Source organism: Saccopteryx leptura, chromosome 11 (assembly GCF_036850995.1).
Source record: "Saccopteryx leptura isolate mSacLep1 chromosome 11, mSacLep1_pri_phased_curated, whole genome shotgun sequence".
Classification (NCBI taxonomy): domain Eukaryota; kingdom Metazoa; phylum Chordata; class Mammalia; order Chiroptera; family Emballonuridae; genus Saccopteryx; species Saccopteryx leptura.
In genome coordinates this window covers 71213408-71238542 of record NC_089513.1, presented here as the reverse complement: position 1 = coordinate 71238542, position 25135 = coordinate 71213408, and the positions used below count along the sequence as shown (strand labels likewise).

Genomic DNA, 25135 nt, shown 5'->3' with positions numbered 1-25135 from the left:
ACAGGTAAGGGCCAACGAGAGGGCCTTTGGGGTGGGAAGTGTATCCTCTTGTCAGATACACTCAGGAGGGAAAGATCAGTCTAAGCACAAAGGCAGGGGTGGGGGACCAGCATGCAGTGGAGCCGTCCCTGAAACTTAAGAAACAACTGGATAACGTGATGACAGTCCTCTCTTCCTGACTTGCTTTTCCCCTTCACCAAGTCCACTTCCCTCCCACTTACTAGAAGGATGTCACAATGTCCTTTCACTCCCTGTTCCTTGGCAGGAGACTAAGTGGACACACAACTCCACAGAATAGAACAGAACAGAACAGAATAGAAATGAATGGAATAGGAATAGGAATAGGATAGAAATAATAAAATAAAAACACACCTCACGGCTTCTGTGTGTGTGTTAAGAGACCAGCAGCTCAAGAAGCAAGCAATTATGTAGAACTGGTAAAACTGACCGACAGCCGGCAAACGCCCTGTCCCCTTTCTTCCTTTCTGCTGGACTGGAACTTGCAAGTGGCAGCTAAAGCATCTCTCTCTGTCCCCGAGGTGCATGCCAGGTACAGAACAGCCATGTGCAGTTGTCAGCCCGTATGGTGGCAGAGCTGTCGTGCCAGGTCAGCTTCTCTTGGGACTCCCATGCCTCAGGGAGAAATGTTCCTGAGAATCACTGTTCTTCCCCCATTAGGCGAAGCTGTACTTCTCTCCCTTCTATTCCAGTTCCAACCAGGCAGCTGCCAAAGAGCTGTTCAAAAACCACAGCCAGGGTTTACACCCATGGTCTTCAACCTTTTTACCCTTGGGGACCAGTGAAAATAGGAGAACTAATTTCCGGGACCGCTAAGGCAGGAATCACCGAGCATAAGTGAATTAGACTAAGATCACTGGGTCTGTAATCTCCATATAATGTCAGGGTGGTTAGCTCTTTTGTGGACTGGCATGGAATTCCTGGCAGACCTGTCCCTGGACTCACGGTTGAAAACACTGGTTTACATAAGGTTTCCACGTGCTTCAATCACCTGCATCCCTGTTTTGCATGTTTTAGGCTAAGTATTGGAGTTCAGAAATTAGCCCAAAGGAGGTAGACAACCGAGATTTAAAAGCTACCCATATCCCCTGGGAAGAAGTGTTAAGCTTCTCAATTTCTGTTAGAATTTCTTTAATGTCAACATAGGGCTCCAACAACAACAAAAATCAAGCGTATCAGGAACTCCCTGCACACACCCCAAACAAAATAAGCCTATTTTTTTTTTAAAAAAAAGAACAAGTCAAGGCCCTGGACAGTTGGCTCAGTGGTAGAGTGTCGGCCTGGCGTGCAGGAGTCCTGGGTTCGATTCCCGGCCAGGACACATAGGAGAAGCGCCCATCTGCTTCTCCACCCCTCCCCCTCTCCTTCCTCTCTGTCTCTCTCTTCCCCTCCTGCAGCCAAGGCTCCATTGGAGCAAAGTTGGCCAGGGCGCTGAGGATGGCTCTGTGGCCTCTGCCTCAGGCGCTAGAATGGCTCTGGTTGCAACAGAGCAATGCCCCAGATGGGCAGAGCATCGCCCCCTGGTGGGCATGCCGGGTGGATCCCAGTTGGGCACATGCGGGAGTCTGTCTGACTGCCTCCCCATTTCCAACTTCAGAAAAATACAAAAAAAAAAAAAAAAAAAGAACAAGTCAAGTAATTTCAATATCAATAGTTATTTGAATTATGGCCACACAAAAAATATCCTAGGTGAGCCCATCTGTGGCTCAGACCCCACGGTTGGGGACGGACGGCTCACTGACTGTGATCACGCAGGTCGACCGTGACTGCGGAGCCGTCCGTGTTCAGTGGCACCGTGTCGGCAATGAGCGCTCGCATCGTGTCCACGCTGTCGCACAGGCGGCTCACCCTGGGGTAGGCCAGCAGTCTCTCCAGCGGCACGTAAAACTTATTCCCAAAACAGAAAGGCTTTGGGGACTGCTCTATCTTGAGTTTTTCAAGTTCTGTGAAGACCGGCGCGGGAAAGGTGAGGAGCCCGGGGTCCCTGGTCTTTTGACCGTTTTCTTTGCCATTCTGTAGGAGACTCAGGCCCAAGGCGTAGCTCCACCTCATGTTTTGGACTTGTCGAGACACCTCATTTGTTAACATGAGTTTGCGGACTTGTTTCTGCTGTAAACTCGGATATGAAACTGAATAAGCCTGAAGGGGGAAAACAAGGCACTTAGCCCTGGCCGGGTAGCTCAGTTGGTGAGAGCATCATCTGGATACACCAAGGTTATGGGTTCAATCCCAAGTCAGGGCACATAGAAGAATCAACCAGTGAATGCATAAATAAATGAAACAACAGATCGATGTTTCTCTCCCTCATCGTTTTTCTCTCTAAAATCAATAAAAAAAACTTAAAAAAGATTTTTTTTAAACCACTTAGAATATAGGAAAATCTTCTAAATTATTAGTACTAACAATATACCACATGAAGAATTAACTGTAGCCTGACCAGGCGGTTGCACAGTGGATAGAGAGTTGGCCTGGGATGCTGAGGACCCAGGTTCGAAACCCTGAGGTCACTGACTTGAGCCAGGCTCACCAGCTTGAGCATGGGATCACAGACATGACCCCATGGTTGCTGGCTTAAGCAAAGGGTCACTGGCTCAGCTGGAGCCCCCCATTCAAGGTACACGAGAAGCAATCAATGAACAACTAAGGTGCCGCAACTGAGCTGATGCTTCTCATCTCTCTCCTTTCCTGTCTGTCTGTCCCTCTCTGTCACTGTTACACACACATACACACACACACACAAATTAGTTGTATGTACAAACGTCAAACCTTACTAATTGTGAATGCCACACCTATAATGAGTGTCAAGCTATTGACACATAGGGTTAAACAAAAAAGCGTTGCTAATTAAAAGGAAACTGTGTTGGTCCTTCACTTTACCTCCTGAAACCAAAAAGGTCCAAGGAGCTTGGAGGCTCAGTTCCAAGTCAGGACGGAGCCCAGCTGTGGGGCTGCTGCTGGCTCCCCTCCTCCCTGCGCAGGCCCAGCAAAGCGGGGCTGTGGGCCCAGATGGCTCCGAAGCCGTGGCGAAAGGCCGGGCTGTCTCAAGGACCATGCTAGACCTCCGACAGTCGTGGGGCATGTAGAATTCTCCCAGAGCCAAACTCATAATAAGGTCATTATGCCTGACCTGTGCTGGTGCAGTGGATAAAGCATCAACCTAGAATGCTGAGGTCGCCAGTTCGAAACCCTGGGCTTGCCCTGTCAAGGCACATATGAAAAGCAACAAGGAGTTGATGCTTCCTGCTCCTCCCCCGCCCCCACATCCTCTCTCTCTTTTTTTCTCTCTTTCTTCTCTCTCTAAAATCAATAAATAAAAAATCTTTTAAAAAGAAAAAAAAAGTCATACTTATCTCTACACTGGGAATTCCTAATTTAAAAAAACAAACAAACAAAAAACAAACCCTGGCCGGTTGGCTCAGCGGTAGAACATTGGCCCAGCTTGTGTAAGTCCCAGATTCCATTCCTGGCCAGGGCACACAGGAGAAGTGCCCATCTGCTTCTCTACCCTTCCCTCTCTCCTTCCTTTCTATCTCTCTCTTCCCCTCCCGCAGCAAAGGCTCCATTGGAGCAGAGTTGGCTGGGCGCTGAGGATGGCTCCATGGCCTCTGCCTCAGGTGCTAAAATGGCTCCAGCCACAATGGAGCAACACCCCAAATGGGCAGAGCATCGCCTCCTAGTGGGCATGCCGAGTGGATCCTGGTCAGGGGCATGAGGTATGAGGGAGAATGTCTGACTGCCTCCCTGCTTCCAACTTCGGAAAAATACAAAAAAAAAAAAGCTCACCATCCCAGTAAATGTAATTCTCGTCCCAAGAGCTACCTCATAAAGAATACTCACAATTTTATAAATGTGTTCACCACACTGCTCTGCACCACACGACTTGGTTGCCGGGGCTCCGATTCTCTGGAAGACCCCTATCTGGGTACAGTAGCCGACATTGCCAGCGTCTTCCGGGGGCTCCCCAACACCAGTAAACTCCACGGAGTAACCATAGCAATTTGCCACATCTAAGGCCCTGAAACCCAAACAAGGAGATGGTTTTTCCTAAACTTAGAGCTCCTGTTAAACAGATAGCAATTTCTAGTAGAATAGAAGATGAAAAATACAATGAACAAAAATACTTCAAAGTTGCAAATTCTTACAAGCTCCACAGAATGCCACATCAGGGGGTCTGCTTATCTCTCTGAGGGGCATTAAAGCAATGACTGGGAGTTCAATTAAGCACCGGATATGGAGAAAAGGAAAGCTACCGTGCAGGTTATAGGGGTGGCAGGGACACCACAGGGCTCTAATCCCAGCCCTTCTTTAGGTTTGGAATTATGCCATGACCTTGTCAAGCCCTGGGCCAGGGCATCACACTCAGTCCCACACCTTCCCTCAGTTTTGTTTCCTGATCTTCACACCAACACCTCTGATGCCTTCACACCTGGTGCCCACACTTACGTGAGACCTAAGATAAAACAAACTCCCCTCCCCCTTTTTTTTATTTTTGCTAAATTGCACTTTGGAAATCAATGTTATTGGAAGAAAGTTAATAGTATAGATCCAGACTTACTTCACAGGAATTTAAACTTTCGGGAGGGTCCAAAAAACCCAATTATGAACTCACCAGGTCTGAAACTGCTTCCTGTTCCACTCAAATTTGTGATCTGAATCTCTTAAGGTCACTATTGGAAACAGGGGGTTGAAATCCGAGTTTGGCGTGCTGATGACGATCATGGCCGGACACAAGTACCCAAACACGACTTCAGGAAACCTGGCCAGATCTTCGGAATCCAAATGTTCTATTCTGAAATGGTTAGTGGGAAAGATCTAATAAAATCGAGCTTCACTTGCAAATGTTTTCCTCATTGATTTAGCAAAACAATGTCTACTTCTGCACTGATCTGTCCAAGAAGGTAGGTATCTGCTTCTTTGAAGAGGTAAATAGAGACCTACACTGGTCTCACCCTTCCCTTCACCCATTCCAGATGAGAGAGAACGGCAAAATGCCAGTCCCCAACCCACAAGCAAGTTTCTTTACAAATAAAAATTAAGATTATATTTAGCGTACAAAGTTTACTAAGACTAATTCAATGAGATGAGATGTTTCTAATGAATTGATACAAAAGGAAGTCCATTTAATACTTACAACTCGATACAGGCTACCAAGTCAAAGCCAAGCAACCGGCAGTCTCTTTCCACAACGGAGCCGTGATACAAGACGATGGACAAATTCAGGTCCCGGGGACTTAGGTAATCCCCCGAGACTGGAGACAGGTTACACCTGCAACAGCGGCATTGTAGAAGCCAGGACATTTGAACACGAACTGGTTAGAATCATCCCAACTGCTGAACTGAGAGTTATATTCTGCCTACAGTGGGGTGTCCGGGGCTGGCCCGTTGTCTGTGATGTATTAAAGCCAGGTCACAGAGTAATTTCCTCTCATGGGGAAGTAACTGGCTAATAAGGAGATTCTGAATAATTATTTGATATTGCTCTCATTTTAATATATATACTTTTGTTCTCCTAGCTCACTCTGGACCAATGATTTTCAACTTTTTGTTCTTTAAAAGGAAAACATTCTTGAAACAATCTATGAAGTCCATTATATATTTGGAGATTGGAGAGCTGCTGTTTCAAATTGGAGGTCGTGGTCTGGAGCTGTGCTGTTACCATGTGTCCAATTAAAGTAATTAGATTCCTGCCATATGAAATTGAATTTGCAATGCTTTGACTACTATAATTACTTAATTGAGGCCATGCTTTCTACACTGGTAGAAAACAGGTATTATATACAATGTACACAGCTAATTAGTATTATCACACAGGCAATATTCAGTGAGCCTGAGGCTCTCTCAGTGTAGAACATACAACCCATTTTAATGTTTACCATATTTTATATGTTGCATGAAATTGACAGGTCCTCTCAGCATATTCAATAGCGCCACTAGTTTTAGATTAACGCACCATTCTTCCAGAAACGAGGTATTACCTTTTGGATCCTATTTTATCTTCATTGATATCTACTCCAACAATAAGTTCAAGGCAACTGTGTGATTTAATCATCTGTATAAGTGAAGCATTACCACACCCCAAGTCTGCAACCTGTAGATGAGATGTAATGATTATTTCAAAGACATTTATATCCAGAAGTGAAATAGGATCAAAGACTTTCTTTTATAGGGAGTGGGCATCAAAAAATGAAACCATAATAAAACATTATAAGGAGGGATCTTTTTGGCAGAAAAAAAAAATACACAGAAGGAAATTAATCTTGAGACATAAGCCTGGGGTGGGGGTAGGAAATAAGCCCTCTTTAACATCACATGTTAACCAAACTTTCTCCTCTTCCCTCACCCAGCTCTTTGGAGCTTAGTTTTCTCTATAACCCCTCCCCTCCTTGCAATACTTTTTGAACAGCTCTGTGTACTTACCAAGACCTCTAATTTGACAAAACGTTTTATAGAATAGTTTATTTTTTTCCTGACAGAGAAGGGAGGGAGGGAGGGAGAGAGGGGCAGGAAGGAAGAGGATTGGGAGAGGGAGAGAGGGAGAGAGAGAGAGAAGCATTGACTTGTTCCCCTTAGTTGTGCCACTGATGGCTTCGCACATGTGCCCTGACCGGAGCTCGAGCCAGTGCCCTTGGGGGCTGAGCTGGCACCTGCAGGGTTGAGCGACCTGGGATCGAGCCTGTGACCCTGACACTATGGGATGATGCTCTAACTGCGCCACCCACCAGGGCGAGGATAATTTTAATTAAATGTTTGGAAGCAGATACCTACCTTCTTGGGTTTATGTTTATTCACTAGATCTTTAACGAAGTTGTAACGCTGTCTGTATAATGGAGGGTAAAAATTAATTGCCTTCTTCACAGGAAGGTCAACATTACCATCAACCACACCGTTGCCCTGAAAGTTTACAAACAAAAAATGTTCTAAATCACACATGACTTCAGGAATTAAATAAGAAAATAACAGCTTCATTTCTCCCAATTAATTGGCAGGGCAGATTGGTCCTTCAACCACCTCTGTTCTAGAATCATTAGAAGGCAATTTATTTCCTCCATAGTTTACCTAAGTCTCCTCTCTTATTAAGAATCTGGTTTTACAGTTTCTATAGCTCAGAGTCAGCTGAACGGAAAATTACTTACAAATGCATTTGATAAAACAATTATAAGCCTCTCCACCACAATGGATCTTTAGTGAACTTGCAAAGCCTGAAATTCAGGCAGGTAGGAGGCTGGAAACTGTTTATAACTGACAAAGTCTCTCCTGACCAAACTGAAGTCAGGCTCCTTTGCGACTTCTTCTGACCAGGCCTGAATCTGGACACTGTTCTGTCTTGGCCCAGCCTTGCCCAATTTTAGCAAGATTTCCACAGTCAGTAGAGAGTCCCCTACCCTTGACATGTGATCGAACTCTGGCTCTGACCAATAACCTTTATAGCTGATCACTATGGCCGCAAGAATCCTCTTAAATCTGTAAATCTATTTAGCAAGAATCCCCATATCCTCATACCCTTGCTGTCTCTTCTCTATCCACTGACCCCCCTCACTCTGCTCACAGGCTATGAACCCCATTAGTCTCTATTATATATGGAGTTGAGCCCAATTTCACCCTTAACTGAAATGCTCTTATGGCAACAGTCCTAATAATTGTGTCAGAATGTATCTTTAACATGACCCCATTAGGGAAAATTACAGCCCTGGCCAATTGGCTCAGTGGTAGAGCATTAACCAGGCATGCAGGTGTTCCCCCTTTGATTCCCAGTCAGGGCACACAGGAGAAGCAACCCATCTGCTTCTCCTTCCCTCCCCCTCCCTCTTCTTTCTTTTCCTCTCCCACAGCCATGGCTAGATTGATTCCATCATGTTGTGCCTGTTCCCCCTACCCCCGCACAATGAAGATGGCTCTGTGGAGCCTCCCCTTTAGGTATTAAAAATAGCTCCGTTGGGGATGCCTCTCTGCTTCCCCTCCCCTCACTTAAGAAAAAAAATAAAAATAAAGAAGAAAGTAATTATGATTAATCCCAACTGTATTCCTGCTTCTAAATACCGTAGCATAAAGGAGTACAGTCCAAAACTCACTTCTGTCCAAGAGTAATAAAATACAAGCCAAATATGCAACTTCCTTGTAGCCTAGTTTTATTTAAAAAAAGAAAAACATTTTTAAAGTGTAATTGTCATGCCCTATTAACTCAACGTATCTACCATTGCCAGAATAACTTGGGAGTCATGCAAGCTGCTTAGAAAGGGCAGCAATTACCTCTTCGGTGTTGCTCTGTTCCATTTTGTCTCTCAAAGTTTTGTTGAAACAATAAAAATATAGATGTAGCCTTCAAGTTCCAGGAATCAGCAAGGACGGCGCTGTAAATACAAAATATCAATTATAAGAAGACGCCTGGACGAAAAGAAAATAAAAACAAAAAGAAGACCGGACTAAATAGCTGCCTAGACCAACCCAGAAGGGAGAAAGTGGGCTTTCTCCGTTCGTTCTCTTTCCGTATTACCATTTAGCCTCACAGAATGTTTCCAGTACGTTGTTTCAGACAAGCGCCACCAGCTCAGAAAACCTAGGTACAGCACTACCCCAACCCAACTAAATGCAGTAACGCTCGTTCTTTTACTGTTCATTTACTTTGATACAAACTGTACAATCCCACCTGTTTTGACTATTTCACTAGAGCCCTCGACATCATTCAGATGGCTTGCAATTACTCTTTCACATATGGTCAAAATGAAATTTCGAGGCCAAAAAAAAAGGTGTTACGCGTAATAAACTAGAGATGCTCCAACATCTATCCAACCAGCGCGGATGAACTTGAGGTTCAATTTGGGGTCCCTACTGAACGTCTGTCTCTATCAACTACAACTTGGTCTAAAATGTAGGCAACATGTCAATCGCCTAACTTTTTGAGTTATTCTCCAACTCGAATCCCGAAACCGTCCTCCAGCTACCCCACGTTATGGTCCTGAGCCTGAGTCGTCGCCTGTCCTACCCCGGAGTAAACAGCGCGTGGGAGGCGCAAACCGCAGCTCCGCGGACCAGCGGCGGGTGCAGAGCCTCCTTCATTAACTCCTGGCCCCGCCCTCGACGGCCGCGCATGCGCAGTCTCGCTGCGTGGCTGTGCCTGCCGGCCGCCACACCTGCGCCGCCGGCGCTTTCGACGTGCGCCCTCACCGTCCGCGAGGCGCCCAGCCCGCTGACCCCTGGCTCCGGGCTCCACGGCGTCGGTCTTGCCTCTCCTAACGGCCGCAGTGGCGCGTGGCCCGAAGCCATTTCCTAGCCGCGGGTGGCCCGAAGCCATTTCCTAGCCGCGGCTGTTGGACGGAGGCGGCCCGCGCCTCCGCGGGCCCCGAGCTCCGGCGGCTGTTGGGTGCGCGGCCGGAGCTGGAAACGGTCCCGGCCAGAGCGCGAGCCGCGGCGGCTGCTGTTCGAGTCAGCCGCCGCTCGGGTCCCTAGGCCCATCCACAGGGGCCTCTGGGGTCCCCTAAGCTGGGTCAAGTTGGTTCAGTACGTCTGAACTCGCAGAAGTTTCAGCCCCAAACCTCCAGCCGGTAGCTTCTGCGTGCTGGGGACGCAACCGTCTGGTTTCCTAGCAACGTTACTGTATCGGGCCCTCCTTCCGCTGCCGAGATTCAGCTTGACACGTCATAATCAGTTCTTTCTCGAATGTGGTGGAAGAGTTTAAGGAGGGAAAGAGAGAAGCGAACTTGCTGCCTTGGGGGGGGGGGGGATTTTGTTTAGTCATATTTTTTTGTCCTATTTTAAAAGACAAAAGCTGGTGTTTACTAATAAACTAATGAGCCATTAGTATACCACAAATTATATATCAGAAGTGTATTTGCAAATAATATCCATAATATGCAAAGCACAGTGCTAACAGCTTTGAGGTATCACCAAAAAAAGCTACATGATTCTTGTTTTGTTTTGGTAATCGGAAGAGTCGAGTCTCTGAAAGAAAGGACCTTAACTCGCCCTAGCCTGATAGTTGGTTGGAGCGTCCTCCGCATGCACCAGGATTGCAGTTCCCTCCGTGGACACCTGCGAGAATCAACAAGGAATGCATAAATGAGTGAAACAGCAGGTCGGTTTATTGCGCGCGCGTGCTCTCTCTCCCTCTTTCTAATCAATTATTTAAAAAAGGAAAAAACTCAAGGTGAGCTTCACTGGGACGTTCCCTAGAGACACTGCAGCTTGACAGACTGTCATTATTATATTTTTTAGATTGTCACTTAAAGAGCATATTCCTTATTACAGAATCCCTAATTTAAATAGAACCTGTAAATGTTAGTGAATGAATCCCACCCCAACGTTTTTTAAATTGACTTTAGAGAGAGGAGAGAGAGCAAGACAAAGAGAAGAGGGAAGAAGCAGGAAGCATCAACTCATATGTGCATTGACTGGGCAAGCCAGGGGTTTGAACCTACAACCTCAGCTTTCCAGGTCACACTTTATCCGCTGCACCACCACAGGTCAGGCTACCCCTAGGTATTTTTAAGTTAATTCAACAGAGAGGCCATTAGACTGCAGTGGCTGCAATGCCTTGGCTGCCTATATAAGCAAACTAGAACCTACAGCTGCAAAGGTCTCCATCACAAACGGCCAACCAGGCTTTCTCAAATAAAGCACACACTAAGCTATAGCCAAATCATTTTCTTGCTTTGCTTTAGCATCTTCCCTATACAAGTCTTTTATTTATTTTTCCTATGAAAGTCTTAACTCAGTGGGTAGGAGCTACCCAATTCAAATCAATGTCTGCCCAAATTCTTTTATTATTTAAGACTTTATTTATTGATTTTTAGAGAAAGAGAAAGAGGGGTGGGGAGGAGCAGGAAGCATCAACTCATAGTAGTTGCTTCTTGTATGTGCCTTGACCGGGCAAGCCCAGGGTTTGAACCGGGAACTTCAGCATTCCAGGTTGAATGCTTTACCCACTGCGTCACCACAGGTCAGACTGCCCAAATGCTTTAAAAACCTCCATATGCCACAGTTTATTGATCAGCAGCATACACTCAAAAAATTGAAAGCAGAGAATCAGACAGATATGTGGTGGCATAGTGGATAAATCATTGACCTGCAATGCTGAGGTCACTGGTTCAAAACTCCAGGTTTGCCTGGTCAAGGCACCTGTGAGAAGCAACTAGAGTTGATGCTTCCCACTCCTCTCCCCCGCCTTTCTCTAAAATCTCCTCCTCTCTCTAAAATCAATAAAAATTTTAAAAAGAGAGATGCAAACAGATATTTGCACACCAATGTTCACAGCAACATTATTCAGAACAGCAAAAGGTAGAAACCTCAATGTCCCTTGGTGGATAAATGGATAAAAGTGGCACATACATACAATGAAATACTACTCAGCCTTTAAACAGAATGGCACTCGGGCCTGTTAGAAGGTGGATGAACCTTGAAGACATTGTGCTAAGTGAAGTAAGCCAAGCACAAAAGGGCAGATATTGTATGGGAGTGAGGGGAGAGGAAGAATAATTTTTAGTAGCTCACTTTTGTGGACATGAGATTCTAGGTCCATGCATTGCCTTTGAGGTTCCATTACCTACCTGAAAACAGGACTGGATCCCGAATTCTAGCTTTCTCCAATATGACTCTAACATTTCCAATTGCCCTTCTGAGCTGGAATCACTAAGAACAAAAACCACCCTTTTCCCAAAGTCCTGAATGCTGAAGCCGGATGGCTTAATGTCAGCTTCCGAGAAATCACCACAACAGCTCACGTAGGGACGACCTTTGTGCCCTTTGTTGTGCAGGCCACTCAGAAAGTTCACCGGAACACCTCATGACATCACCAGAAACATTCAAACCAGGAATATCTCTCAGATTGCCACTGCCTCTTCTCGCTCAGACTGAATATGCTTCAAGACCAACATCTAGAAATCTTGACTAACTTAGAGGGCAGTTAGTCAAGGCTTCTAGACGTTGGTCTTGATAGCATTGTCCCGATGCACCAAGATTGTAGGTTCAATCCTTGGTCAGGGCACATATAAGAGTCAACCAGAGCCTGACCAGGCAGTGGCGGTGGTGCAGTGGATAGAGCATTGGACTGGGATGTGGAGGACCCAAGTTCGAGACCCCGAGGTTGCCAGCTTGAGTGCGGGCTCACCAGCTTGAGCCCAAGGTCGCTGGCTCGAGCAAGGGGTCACTCGGTCTGCTGTAGCCCCCTGTCAAGGCACATATGAGAAATCAATCAATGAACAACTAAGGAGCCACAATGAAGAATTGATGTTTCTCATCTCTCTCCCTTCCTGTCTGTCCCTATCTGTCCCTCTCTCTGACTCTCTCTGTCTCTGCCACAAAAAAGTCAACCAGTGAACGTATAAATAAGTGAAACAATGGATCAATCTCTCTCTCTCCCTTCCTCTCTCTCTCTAAAATCAGTAAATTTAAAAAAACAAAAAACAGTTTATAGTCTGTTCTAAACATTTGCCTTTGGTTTTTTTTCCTTTTGTTTCCATAGGAATGCCTCTTTAAATACCTGATTGCTTGCAGCTTATAAGCCTAACTTTGGGACCCCTTCGGTACCACCACCTCCTGAAACAAGACCACCCTGACCTAACTGACCTGCTGGCAGGGTCAGAAGACTGGTTCGCAGCATATAAGCCTAACTTTGGGACCCCTTCGGTACCACCTCCTGAAACAAGACCACCCTGACCTAACTGACATGCTGGCGGGGTTAGAAGACTGGTTCGCAGCATATAAGCCTAACTTTGGGACCCCTTCGGTACCACCACCTCCTGAAACAAGACCACCCTGACCTAACTGACATGCTGGCAGGGTTAGAAGACTGGTTCGCAGCTTATAAGCCTAACTTTGGGACCCTTTGGTACCACCACCTCCTGAAACAAGACCACCCTGACCTAACTGACCTGCTGGCAGGGTCAGAAGACTGGTTCGGTGAGATACGGAACAACCGAACAACTCTGCTTCTGGACTGTGAAACTCGGAGAAGTGTCAAAGGCAGGGATGCTGAGGAGCAGAATGTGCCACCCCAAAATACGCTTCTTTGGCATTCGGGTTGTTTTGAGCTAATTATTTAAAGAAACAGCAGACACAAGAGAAGCCCTGAAAACACAGAAGTCACCCTTTCGTAAGGGAAATGAACATTTATAAAGGAAATCTCCATTTACCAGGATGTCTCCCCCTCTATACCAAGCGGAGGAAGGTGACTAAATCACAAGAAATCTTATCAATGGAGAAGATACTGACTTAAATCTGCAAAATAAACCTTACCTCTGTTTACTATGCTTTTCCTGGTGACCTCCCCTAACTGGCTACCCCCCACCCCACCCCAATATCTTCCTTTGGTCTCTGCTGAGGATGGTGTTTAAGGTGGGAGTTACTCTTCCTGAGAGCATATATATCATACATGAGGTATGCATGTTACAAACTTCTGTTTTTCTCCCGTTAGTCTGTCTTTTATTACAGGGAGTCCCAGCCAAGAACTCCGAAGGGTAGAGGGGGAATTATTTTTTCTCCCCTTCAGTGTTATTCCATGTATATGAGGTACCTAGCAGAGTCAAGTTCATAGAGACAGAAAGCAGAGTGGTGGTGGCCGGAAGCTCAAGGGAGGACAGAATTGGGAGTTATTATTTCAGTTCGAGATGACAGAGAAAGTTCTATAGGTGGATGGTGGAGGGTGATGATTGCACAATAGTGTAAATGTACATAATGCCACTGAGCTACACACCTAAACATGGTAACTTTTATATGTATTTTACATGTATTTATACCACAATTTAATTTTTTTTAATTTATTGATTTTTTTTAGAGAGAGAGACAGGAATATCGATCTGTTCCTGTACGTGCTCTGACCAGGGATCTAACTGGCAACCTCTGCACTTTGGACTGATGCTCCAACCAACCGAGCTATCTGGCCAGGGCCACCGTTCAAAAAATTTCAAAAAAAAATTTTTTTTAATAATTTTAAATTTAAAACTTAAGTGAACTGTATAGGATTCCTGAATCTAGAGTTTTTGCCTTCCCTGCTCGTTGGCTCATTTATGAACTTGAATTGTCAAATCCAGGTCTCTCTCCAAATGTGCCTATTTCCTCATTCTCCTGGTCTCTACTGTTTCAGAGGCTGGAGATCATCCTTGGCTCTGTCCATTTCCACCCTTCCCACACTTGGACACTCCCCAAACCTCGACCTTCAAGCTGTCACTTGCATCTGTTCCTTCCCACAGCCAACACCTTAGCTTACCCTTTGTCATCTCATTTTTTCATTATACCTAATCTTGCCTCCCTCCACCAGATTCTAATTCCCACAGCGCTACAGACCACATTACATATTCTAAGAATGCATTTTATGTTGAGAAGTCGGAAGTCATCCTTATGGGGGCTCCTTTGTAGGTTTACAACAACATGGATGGACCTTGATAACATTATACTGAGCGAAATAAGTAAATCAGAAAAAACTAAGAACTATATGATTCCATACATAGGTGGGACATAAAAATGAGACTCAGAGACATGGACAAGAGTGTGGTGGTTGGGGGGGGGGAGGAGAAGGAGGGAGTTGGGGGAGGGGAGGGGCACAAGGAAAACCAGTTAGAAGGTGACGGAAGACAATTGGACTTTGGGTGATGGGAATGCAGCATAATCAAATGTCAAAATAACCTAGAGATGTTTTCTCTGAACATATGTACCCTGATTTATCTATCTCACCTCATTAAAATTAATTTTAAAAATAGCCTTAACCCCCCCAAAAAAAGAATGCATTTTAAGTCAAAAAGACCTTAAAATTTTCATTTGACTATTACTCTTGTACCTTTGGAAATTTACTTATCCTCTCTGAATGTTGATTCATTCCACTGAAAATGAGAAATAGGATTACCCATTCAGTAAGCATGCACAGTGAGCCTATTATGGACCGCATATTTGTTTTAAGTGGAAAAAAAAGAAAGCTAAAAGTCCTTCTCCTATCGTTCTAGTCTAGCAGGTCTGACCAAGAGTCCTGTGTCCTAGCTTGAGTCTAATGCTCAAATTAGGATAAAATATTTGGAGGACTTTGGAAAAAGCAATTTCATTTTGCATATAAAAGGAATGAATGTAAACAGTTTGTGGCCAGAAGGAAAATTGTGACTGATCAAGATCCACAAATTCTTTGCCACTCCTACTGCGACACAGGGGTCTGTTTCTTCTCCTTTTGAATCTGCATGGATTTTGTGATTTCACCAATGAACCAAATATCACAGGGCCAATTCCAGGCCCTGGTGTTAAGAAACTGGCAGCTTCTACTTCCTGTCTCTTGGAACCCCTCCTCCAGGAACCAAGATGCCAGGCTGGGGGAAGAACCAGCAGCCCCACGTGGAGGCTCACAGGGAGAGAAACCAAACGTGCCCCAGCCCCACCCAGGCCTGCCAGCATCAGCCTGTCCTGCTGGCCTTGTGAGTGAACCTTCTCGGAAGTGAACCCCCTGACCCAGTTGAGCCACTTTAGCTACTTGCCTGAGGCTCCCGAGCAGCTCTGCCCCCGCTCTCTGAGTTGGGAGTGTCTGAGAACTTGCTTCCTCCTGGGGAGCCAATTTTTTGCTGATTGCTGGCTGGTAAGGATATATAAAATCAGGCCCTGGCCGGTTGGCTCAGTGGTAGAGCGTCGGCCTGGCGTGTGGATGTCCTGGGTTTGATTCCCGGCCAGGGCACACAGGAGAGGCGCCCATCTGCTTCTCCACCCCTCCCCTTCTCCTTCCTCTCTGTCTCTCTTCCCCTCCCGCAGCCGAGGCTCCATTGGAGCAAAAGATGGCCCGGGCGCTGGGGATGGCTCCTTGGCCTCTGCCCCAGGCGCTAGAGTGGCTCTGGTCGCGACAGAGCGACGCCCCGGAGGGGCAGAGCATCGCCCCCTGGTGGGCGTGCCGGGTCGGGCGCATGCGGGAGTCTGTCTCTCCCCGTTTCCAGCTTCAGAAAAATACAAAAAAAAAAAAATAAATAAATAAATAAAATTAAAATCAGCTCCCTTGCCTTAATTTTGGGACACAATGGGATACAATTTATACTCCAGAGTTCCCCTGCTGTATCAGTCTAAAGCCGATATCCACAGGACTTGACCTGACATGGAACCACTGTGATGGTTTCTTCCCTGTCCTGCTCCCCTCTCCCTTACCGGCCTCTCCTGGGAAGGTCACTGGCACACAGTCTTCCTATCTCAGCATCTGGCTCTCGGAACTGGACCAGTGACAACCATCCTGGCTGTTTTTGTGGAGAATGAATTGGAAGGTGTTGTCAACATAAGAAATGTCCAAACCTGGAAGAATGTTCTGAGTTTATTTGAGCCAAACTGTCAACAATTGCTGGGAAGCAAAGTCTCAACGGGGTGAGAAAACGCTCTGGAAAAGGGCGGTTTCATCACTTATTTTATTCATCAGAATCAAAGGGGAAGAAGACCTAAGGGGGTCACATGAAACCCACTGGTGATAGGTTAGGGAGGCGGGAGAAGGCAAAGCGGATTGGATAAAAAGTAAAAGGAACAGATACCTACTTACAAAGGCAGGCATAGGATAGTTAGCTGTTAACAATGAACATGATATACACAATGAGTTGATTTGTTCTTTCTGCTCTGGTGGGGTGATTGTTCCCAATGGGGCTGGGAGAGAACTCTCATGTTTTAAAGCAGTGGTTCTCGAACTTTCTGAAGTCAGGGCGCATTGAAAATCCTACAAGTAATTGTAGGTGCACTGTATACAAATTTCTGAGAAATATGTTATAATAATTAAGTCCAATATTAAAGAAAAAATATAAAGTCCAAGCGTGCTTTTATGGTAACTAAACAAAATAAATACAACAAAATTAAAATTATTCTGACATTAAAAAACATTTTTATGTTACATTTTTTGAGTTATGCTTTTTAGAATTGTAAAAAAGAGGAGTTAAAAATTTTAAAAAAGACAAAAAAGTTATCTTTTTATATATATAGATACATTCTTAGTAAGATTTAGTAAATTCAGCTGGTCCTGGTGCAAATGTGTTACATTTTTTCATTCTTGTGTTTATGAGAAACATGAGCCTGATGTGTCCTAGCGATTTCTTCAATGTTTGGGCATCTATTTGAAAGGCAAACTCTCATTTCCTCATTAATACATTGAAGAATTCCTCTCTTTTTACTCTTGTGTTGAGTGCAGAAAACCCCCACCATACATATCATCTTAACTTTACACCAAACAAAGGATAGAAGAAACTTGCCTCCAGTCTTTCCAGGGAACATGGGGGGTAGTGTAAACAATCCAGCACCACAGCTTAACAGCCTTTTGCAACCTAATCAGGCAAGTGAGGTGGGGGGTTGGGCAGACTGTCAGCTTATAGCCAATTCCCCACACCTCTGTCCCCCAAAAATCTAAACTCCAAAAACCCTGTTGGTTTTTTGGTCCCCAACAGGCACATATTTCTGTGGAATACCATAGGGTGCACCTGGAAATCTTCTAGGGCGCACACTTTGAGAACCACTGTTTTAAAGGTATGTTATCAGGTATGTTATTGTAGATGCAAAAAGACAACAGACAAGCTCAGTTAAGGTAAGCATGAACCTTTGTTAGAGAAAAATACCGCCCTAGGACATGACTGTCCGCCAAGAACTTTGTTAGAAAGTTTTCATTTCAGACCACCCTGTGTGGTCTCTGAGTTTGCAAAGCCACCATGCAGGCCTCCTGTTCACCTACTGTGTCAAGAGTGGAAGCAAGGTGACCATTTAGATGGCCATTCCAGTGAGTTAGGAGAGCTATGAGAGTGGTCTGGACTTCCTGCTGTGAAGATGAAACAACGTAGACAGAGTCTGGATACGTTTTTGGTTTTTATTATTGATTTTTAGGGAGGGGAGGAAAGAGAGAGAGAAAACGGGGGTGGGGCGGAGAAGGGGAGAAACAAGAAGCATCAACTTGTAGTACTTTCTTCTCATATGCGCCTTGACCGGGCAAGCCCAGGGGTTCGAACCGGCCACCTCAACATTCCAGGTCGACGCTTTATCTACTGCGCCACCACAGGTCAGGCAAGAGTCTAGATATATCTTCAAGGTAAAACTCACCAGGCTTCATAGTAGGTACCTCAGTTGGTCAGAGCATTGTCCTGATGCACCAAGGTTGCAGGTTTGATCCCCATCAGGGCACATACAAGAATCAACCAATAAATGCATAAATAAACAGAAAAGCAAACTGATGTTTCTCTCTCTCCCTCTCTAAAATCAATAAATAAAAACTCTTTAAAATAAAATAAAATTTTTATTGATTTAATTTTAGAGAGAGAGAGAGAGAGAGAAGCATTCGTCATACCTGTAGCCTTGGTGTTTGGGGACGATGCTCTAATTGACTGAGCTAACAAGCCACAGCAATAACTAAAAAAAAAAAAAAAAAAAAAAAAAAAAAATTGTAAAGATAACATACTCCAAACAAACAACAGAGTAATCACACTGTAGTTCCAGGCACGGGGAGGTGAGAATAATAATATCCACTGTGCCCCCACAGATCAGGCTCTATGTTCTTTTTTTCTTTTTTTTACCTGAAAAGAAGGCTTTTTCAGATAACTTCAAGATAACCATTTTAACCTTAAATAACTTTAATCATTTTATGTAAAATTTCCTAAAATATATAATCCCAGGCCCTAATTAAACACGTATAATTTAAACAGTTCAGGCTCATTCTTTTTTGTTTTTTAGTGAGAGACAGACAGGAAGGGAGAGAGATGAGAAGCATCAACTCATATTTGTGGCACTTTAGTTGTTTATTGATTGTTTCTCATCTGTGCCTTGACCAGGGGGCTACAGCCCAACCAGCAACCCCTTGCTCAAGCCAGTGACCTTGGGTTCAAGCCAGCAACGTTGAGTTCAAGCCAGCGACCATGGAGTCGTGTCTATAATCCCACTGTCAAGCTGGCGACCCCACGCTCAAGCCGGCAACGTCAGTGTTTTTATCCTGGGACCTCAGCAGCCCATATTGACACTCTATCAGTGTGCCACCACCGGTCAGGCACAAGAGCTTCTGAGACCCAGCCAGTGTCTGGAGTAATAAAATTCTGTTTCTTTGTATGCTAATGAGCTGAGTCTAGGTGACCCTAGAGATAGCTTCAGGAGGGAGCTGGTTGCCAGATAAACCAAATCATATGATTAGCAGGCGTCCCCAAACTACGGCTCCCGCCCCACCAGCGGCATGCGGCCCCCTGAGGCCATTTATCCAGCCCCTGCCGCACTTCCGAAGGGACACCTCTTTCATTGGTGGTCAGTGAGAGAAGTACTGTATGTGGTGGCCCTCCAACGGTCTGAGGGACAGTGAACTGGCCCCCTGTGTAAAAAAGTTTGGGGACCCCTGGATTAGAGGGTTGGAACTTTCACCACCACCCATGACCTCATAATTTAATGTCATGACATTCTAATAGAGCTTCCATAAAAACCCTAAGCAATGAGGTTCCCAGAGCTTACAGGTTTATATGTATCCTTTATAATAAAGGATAATATTCTTTATAATATTCCTTGTATACATGTAATAGTAAGTGAAGTGTTCCCATGAGTTCTGAGCTGTCATAGCAACTATTAAGCCTGATGAGGGGATCTCAGGAACCCTCGATCTGTATCTAGAACAGAAGTATGGGTGACCTGGGGACCCCCCTCTTATTCTTATAATTGGTACCTGAGGTTGAGTGTAGTCTTGCAGGGCTGAGCCCCATTACCTGTGGAGGCTGCTAACCCCAACTAGTTAATGTCAGAATTGAATTACATTATAGGACACCCAGTGGTGTCCAAAGAGTTGGTATGGGGAAAGAAACCTTCACACATTTGTTGTCAAAAGCATTGTGAGTAGAGAAAGTCCTTTTTAAATTAAATTTTATTGGAGTGACATTGGTTAACATAATTATACAGGTTTCAGGTGCCCAACTCTCCAACACAGAGAAAGTTTTGTTTTAAATATCTGCTTAGTGCCTAAGTGTCAATCTTTGTGTCTAGTGCTAGAATGTTTAGCTGGAAGGCATAGACTCTCCACCTGGTGGCTCAAGATGAGAAATAAGCAGACAACTACGGTATCTGAAGAGCTAATATCTGGCCACCATGCCATCGTATGGCTTACTTGTTTTTCCTATTATCCTTGAAACAAATTTAAGTACAATAATAGTAACAGCTGCCCCAACACATTATCTATTCTTTCATACCTCAGGGCCTTTGCACAGGCTGCCCCTAACTAGACTATCCTTTCCTTTTTATTTGCTTAGTAACTCCAAAGAACTCTTAAATTTCTACTCATATCTCATCTGATTCAGTGCTTTGAAATCATAACCAAGGAAACAGGAGTGGTTTTATCCAACACCCTTGATTGTTCAGAACAACCTACCAATCAGAAATTTAGTTTTTGGGTACTCAATACAATGGCTTCTTAAGTTACTCTAGTTTCATGGTGGTTTTGAACAATAAAATGTTCAGAACATTTGTTATTTTAGTAACACATGGTAATTATTTTAATTCTTATTTATTCATTCATGAACACCGATTGCATAGCAACAGGTTAGGCTTCTCTCTGTCTCTCTCTCTCTCTCTCTCTCTCTTGCTCTCTGTCTCTATCTCTATCTCTTTTTTTTTCTTTTCTTTTTTTTTTTTTTTTTAAATATTTTTCTGAAGTTGGAAACGGGGAGGCAGTCAGACAGACTCCCGCATGCGCCCAACCGGGATCCACCCAGCATGCCCACCAGGGGGCGATGCTCTGTCCATCTGGGTCATCGCTCTGTTGCATCCAGAGCCATTCTAGTGCCTGAGGCAGAGGCCATGGAGCCATCCCCAGCGCCCGGGCCAACCCTGCTCCAATGGAGCCTCAGCTGCGGGAGGAGAAGAGAGAGACAGAGAGGAAGGAGAGGGGGAGGGGTGGAGAAGCAGATGGGCGCCTCTCCTGTGTGCCCTGGCCGGGAATCGAACCCAGGACTCCTGCTCGCCAGACCGACGCTCTACCACTGAGCCAACTGGCCAGGGCCTGTCTCTCTCTCTCTTTTAAAGGAAATTGATGGAAACACAAGGGACTTAAGAGTAACCAAAGCAAATCTTTTTAAATATTTTATTTTTATTTATTTTATTTTTTGAGAGAGAGACAGGAAGGGGGAAGGAAGGGATGGGAAGCATCATCTTATAGTAGTTGCTTCTGGTATGTGCCTTGACCAGGCAAGCCCAGGGATCCAAACTGGCAACCTAAGCGTTCTGGGTCAATGCTTTATCCATTGTGCCACCACAGGTCAGGCTAACCAAAGCAATTTAAAAAAAAAACCAAACTATTAAATGCGAGGCAGGGAGGCAGACAGACTCTTGCATGCACCCTGACTGGGATCCACCCAGCAAGCCCCCAATGGGGTAATACTCTGCCCATTTGGGGCCATTGCTCTGTTGCTCATAGCAACTGAATTATTTTATATTTTAGTACCTGAGGCAAGGCTATGGTGCCATCCTCAGTGCCTGGGGCCAACTTGCTTGAATGAGTCATGGCTGCAGGAGTGAGAGAGAGAGAAGAGGGAGGGGGAAGAGTGGAGAAGCAGATGGGCGCTTCTCCTGTGTGCCCTGACCTGGAATTGATCCGGGAACTTCCACATGCCGATGCTCTACCACTGAGTCAACCGGCCAGGGCCAACAAAGCAATTTTTTTTTTTTTTCCAGAGACAGAGAGTCAGAGAGAGCGATAGATAGGGACAGACAGACAGGAATGGAGAAAGATGAGAAGCATCAATCATCAGTTTTTCGTTGTGACACCTTAGTTATTCATTGATTGCTTTCTCATATGTGCCTTGACCACGGGCCTTCAGCAGACCAAGTAACCCCTTGCTCAAGCCAGCGACCTTGGGTCCAAGCTGGTGAGCTTTGCTCAAACTAGATGAGCCTGCGCTCAAGCTGGTGACCTCGGGGTCTTGAACCTGGGTCCTCCACATCCCAGTGCGACACTCTATCCACTGCACCACCACCTGGTCAGGCCAACAAAGCAATTTTTAAGAAAAAGAATGAAGTTGGAAAATTTAACCTACCTAATTTCAAAACTTATCATAAAACGACAGTAATCCAATAATTTGGTACTGGTGAAAAGATAAAGATCAATGGAACAAAGTAGAGTCCAGAAATAGACCCATACGTAGTGGGTCTAGGGATTTTTGACAAAGGTGCTAAACTAATTCAATAGGAAAAGTCTCTGCCATATGGTACTGGATCACCTGCTTATGTGTGGACAAAAATGAAAATCAACTCCACCTCACACGACAGGCAACAAGGAACTCAAGAGGGTCCTAGACTTGTGTAAGGCCAGTGGCCGCCGCCCTGGCCGTGCAAGTTCACATTGGATTTGGGCAGACAGTAAAGGAACTGCTGATACAGAGAACGGTGGGCCATTCCATTTATTCAAGTCTCGTAAGGGTGGACAAGCAAGCAGGCAGGGAAGACAGCTTCCCTTTTTCTCTCAAGACTCTCCTGGACTCCCAGGCCCCCTCTGTCAGCCTCAGCAGGGCTCCCAAGCCCCTCAGCACTCCTTCTCTCCCCCCCCCCCTCCAGGACTCTCCAGCAAAACAAGCTGGTGGAAAAACCCCTTCTCCAGCCAACAACAGCAAACAATCGCCCCTCCCCACAGTGGCGGGCAGTCCGCAAAGCACCACAGCCCTTCACAGACTACACACACAGGCGCTGCCCGTGCCAATGCCACAATTAGGCAAAATAAAAGCGAGCAAACTTGTTACAAACTTGTTTGCCCAACAACTTACGTGTAAAATCCCAAACTATAAAACTTTTAGAAAACATAAGAAAATATTGCAACCTTGGGGTTGGTAGTTCTTAGAACACCAAGCATGAATCATAAACAAAATTGATAACTGAAGAGTTTATTAAAATAGAAAAGTATTTGCTATTTGAATGATACCATTAAGTAAATTAAGCCCTGGCTGAGTTGCTCAGTGGATAGAGCATCGTGCTGGCACAGCGCGGTCCCAAGTTCAATCCCTGGACAGGGCACATATGAGAAGCAATCAGTGACTGCACAGCTAAATGGAACAACTAAGTAGAACAATGAGTTGATACTTCTCTCTCTCTCTCTCTCTCTCTTAAATTAAAGGAAAGTGGGGTTTTTTTAAGTAAAAAGCAAGCCACAGAATATGTGAAAAATTGCAAAACATGTATTAAACAAAGTAATTTATATTCAAATCATGTAAATAACTCTTCCAACTAAATAAAAGACAACTACGTAAGACAATAGGAAAATGATTTGAAGTTATTCACAATAGGAGATGAATGAATGTCAATAAATACCTGAAAAGATATTCAACATCATTTTTTGTATATAAGGGAAATTAAATTAAAATCACAACACATCCTTTGGAAAGGCTAATATTTTAAAATATTTATGATACAAAGCTTGGAATTCTTACACATTGCTGGTGGGAATATAAAGTAGTACAATTGTCCCAGTAGAGCCCGAGCTCTATGTCGATCAGGCGTCCCCAATTCGACTTCCCTGTGCAGTGAGATGCTCTAGCTTAACAGCAGGGCTGGCAGCCTCTTCGAGACTACTCTTGAGGCAGCTATGAGGATTCTACTGATCAGTGCCAAGACCAACTGCCACCGGAGGAAAGACATGACAGACACACAAGTTAGTTGCAAGAATCACACAGGCAGTTTATTACTCACAAATCCTATGATGTGCCTGGGTGCAGCTTAATGGGTCCCCATCGGTGTGCTCCCCTCGGCTGTCCTTGGTCAGAACAGCATGGAGAAAGTCCATGTTCAACATTGGAGCCTGGGCCACTACTGCAGCAGGGGGGACCCTTACCTTTAGTACCTTTTCCAGCCTATGCCTTCAAACAGGCGTCAATCTACAGGATTATCACCTCAAACCACCTTTTTGGAAGTTTCTAGCAAGGAGCTCTTTTTATCTAAACCTACCAAAAAGTCATATCAAGCCACTTTTTGTCTATATATAACTTCACACACACACTAACTGGGCCATGAGCGAAAGGCAAGGTCTGCCTATAATATTGGTACACACTAGAGTAGTTCCTACCTAGACGGCATAGCCTTATTCACTTGCCTCAATGGCTTTTAACATTATATCCTAACTTATTTCTAAATACCTTCCATATTTTTCTGTATTTCTATATACTGTATTTAGTTACTATAACATTATATTACTGTAACAAAATCACCTCAGAAAAGTTTGGTTGTTTCTTACTACATTAAACACACAACTATCATATGACCCTGTCACTCTAAGTCTAGGTATTTAGCCAAGAGAAACAAAAAAAAACGTCTGCACAAAGACTAGTACACAAATGCTTATAGCATCTTTATTCGTGATGGCCCAAACTTAAGAGACTGAAAAGGCCATCACCGGATGACTGGATAAACAAATTGTGGTAAATCCATACAATGTAATACTCAGTAATAAAAACAAAAACAAATACCACAAGCAACAAGAATGAATTTCAAAATTACGCTGAGTCAAAGAAGGCAGGCAAAAGAGAACATCGTGTAGGACTCCATTTAAAATTCAAGAAAATGCAAACTATGTTGACAGAAAGTGATTGAGGATGGAGTTGGAGGGACAGAACTTTTTGGGGTGATGCCTGCTTGCCTTGACTGTTGTGCTGGTTTAATGGGTGCTGTGGTCTGAATGTGTTCTCCCCAAATTCACGTTAAATTCCTAACCACCTGCCTGACCTGCAGTGGCCCAGTGGCTAAAGTATCCCTGGTTTGAAACCCTGGGCTTGCCTAGTCAAGGCAACTACTACGAGTTGATGCTTCCTGCTCCTCCTCCTCCTCTCTCTTCTCTAAAACCAATAAATAAAAAATGTAACAACAAAAAATCGTAAACCTCAAAGACAATTATATTAGGTGAGGCCTTTGGGAGGTGCTTAACGTCATTAGAACTGAGCCCACAGGGATGGAATTGGTGCTCCTAAGAAACCCACTGATTTTTTTATTTAAACGTCACTAAATTCCTGTTTTATCTTAGCATTGCAGGCACTTCAGTGGCCCAGTTTCTATCCAGTCATTACTCCCTCCAAGCATATTTCCCGGCTCCTGTCAACTGGGCCTTTTACTCTCTAACGAGCCTTGATCTTTCCTATTTCATATATATTATATATATCCAGGCTCTTTTCTGCTGATAAAACTGCCCAGCCCGTTACCATCCGTAGAAACTTCA

The 25135-nt window shown here is 44.7% G+C and overlaps 1 protein-coding gene across 1 annotated transcript; it reads right to left on the bottom strand.

Annotated features, from left to right (window-relative positions):
* Positions 1–1169: 1169 nt before the first annotated feature.
* On the bottom strand, positions 1170–24136 carry HENMT1 (HEN methyltransferase 1). The gene is made up of 9 exons (XM_066352626.1): positions 23620–24136; positions 9181–10044; positions 8266–8366; positions 6784–6909; positions 5994–6106; positions 5150–5284; positions 4628–4807; positions 3856–4033; positions 1170–2157 (listed from the first exon to the last, which is right to left on the bottom strand). The coding sequence occupies exons 3-9, from the start codon at positions 8287–8289 to the stop codon at positions 1753–1755; spliced, it is 1161 nt and encodes a 386-aa protein (XP_066208723.1). The 5' UTR covers positions 8290–8366; positions 9181–10044; positions 23620–24136; the 3' UTR covers positions 1170–1752.
* Positions 24137–25135: the final 999 nt, after the last annotated feature.

What these genes read in the sequence shown, in the direction of transcription:
- HENMT1 (XM_066352626.1), bottom strand. Translation starts at nt 8,289, where the DNA reads ATGGAACAGAGCAACACCGAAGAG. An exon ending in ATAAACATAAACCCAAGAAG is followed by an intron (nt 6,107 to 6,783) that starts GTAGGTATCTGC and finishes TCTCATCTACAG; the next exon opens with GTTGCAGACTTGGGGTGTGG. An exon ending in GTGAACACATTTATAAAATT is followed by an intron (nt 2,158 to 3,855) that starts GTGAGTATTCTT and finishes TTCCCCCTTCAG; the next exon opens with GCTTATTCAGTTTCATATCC.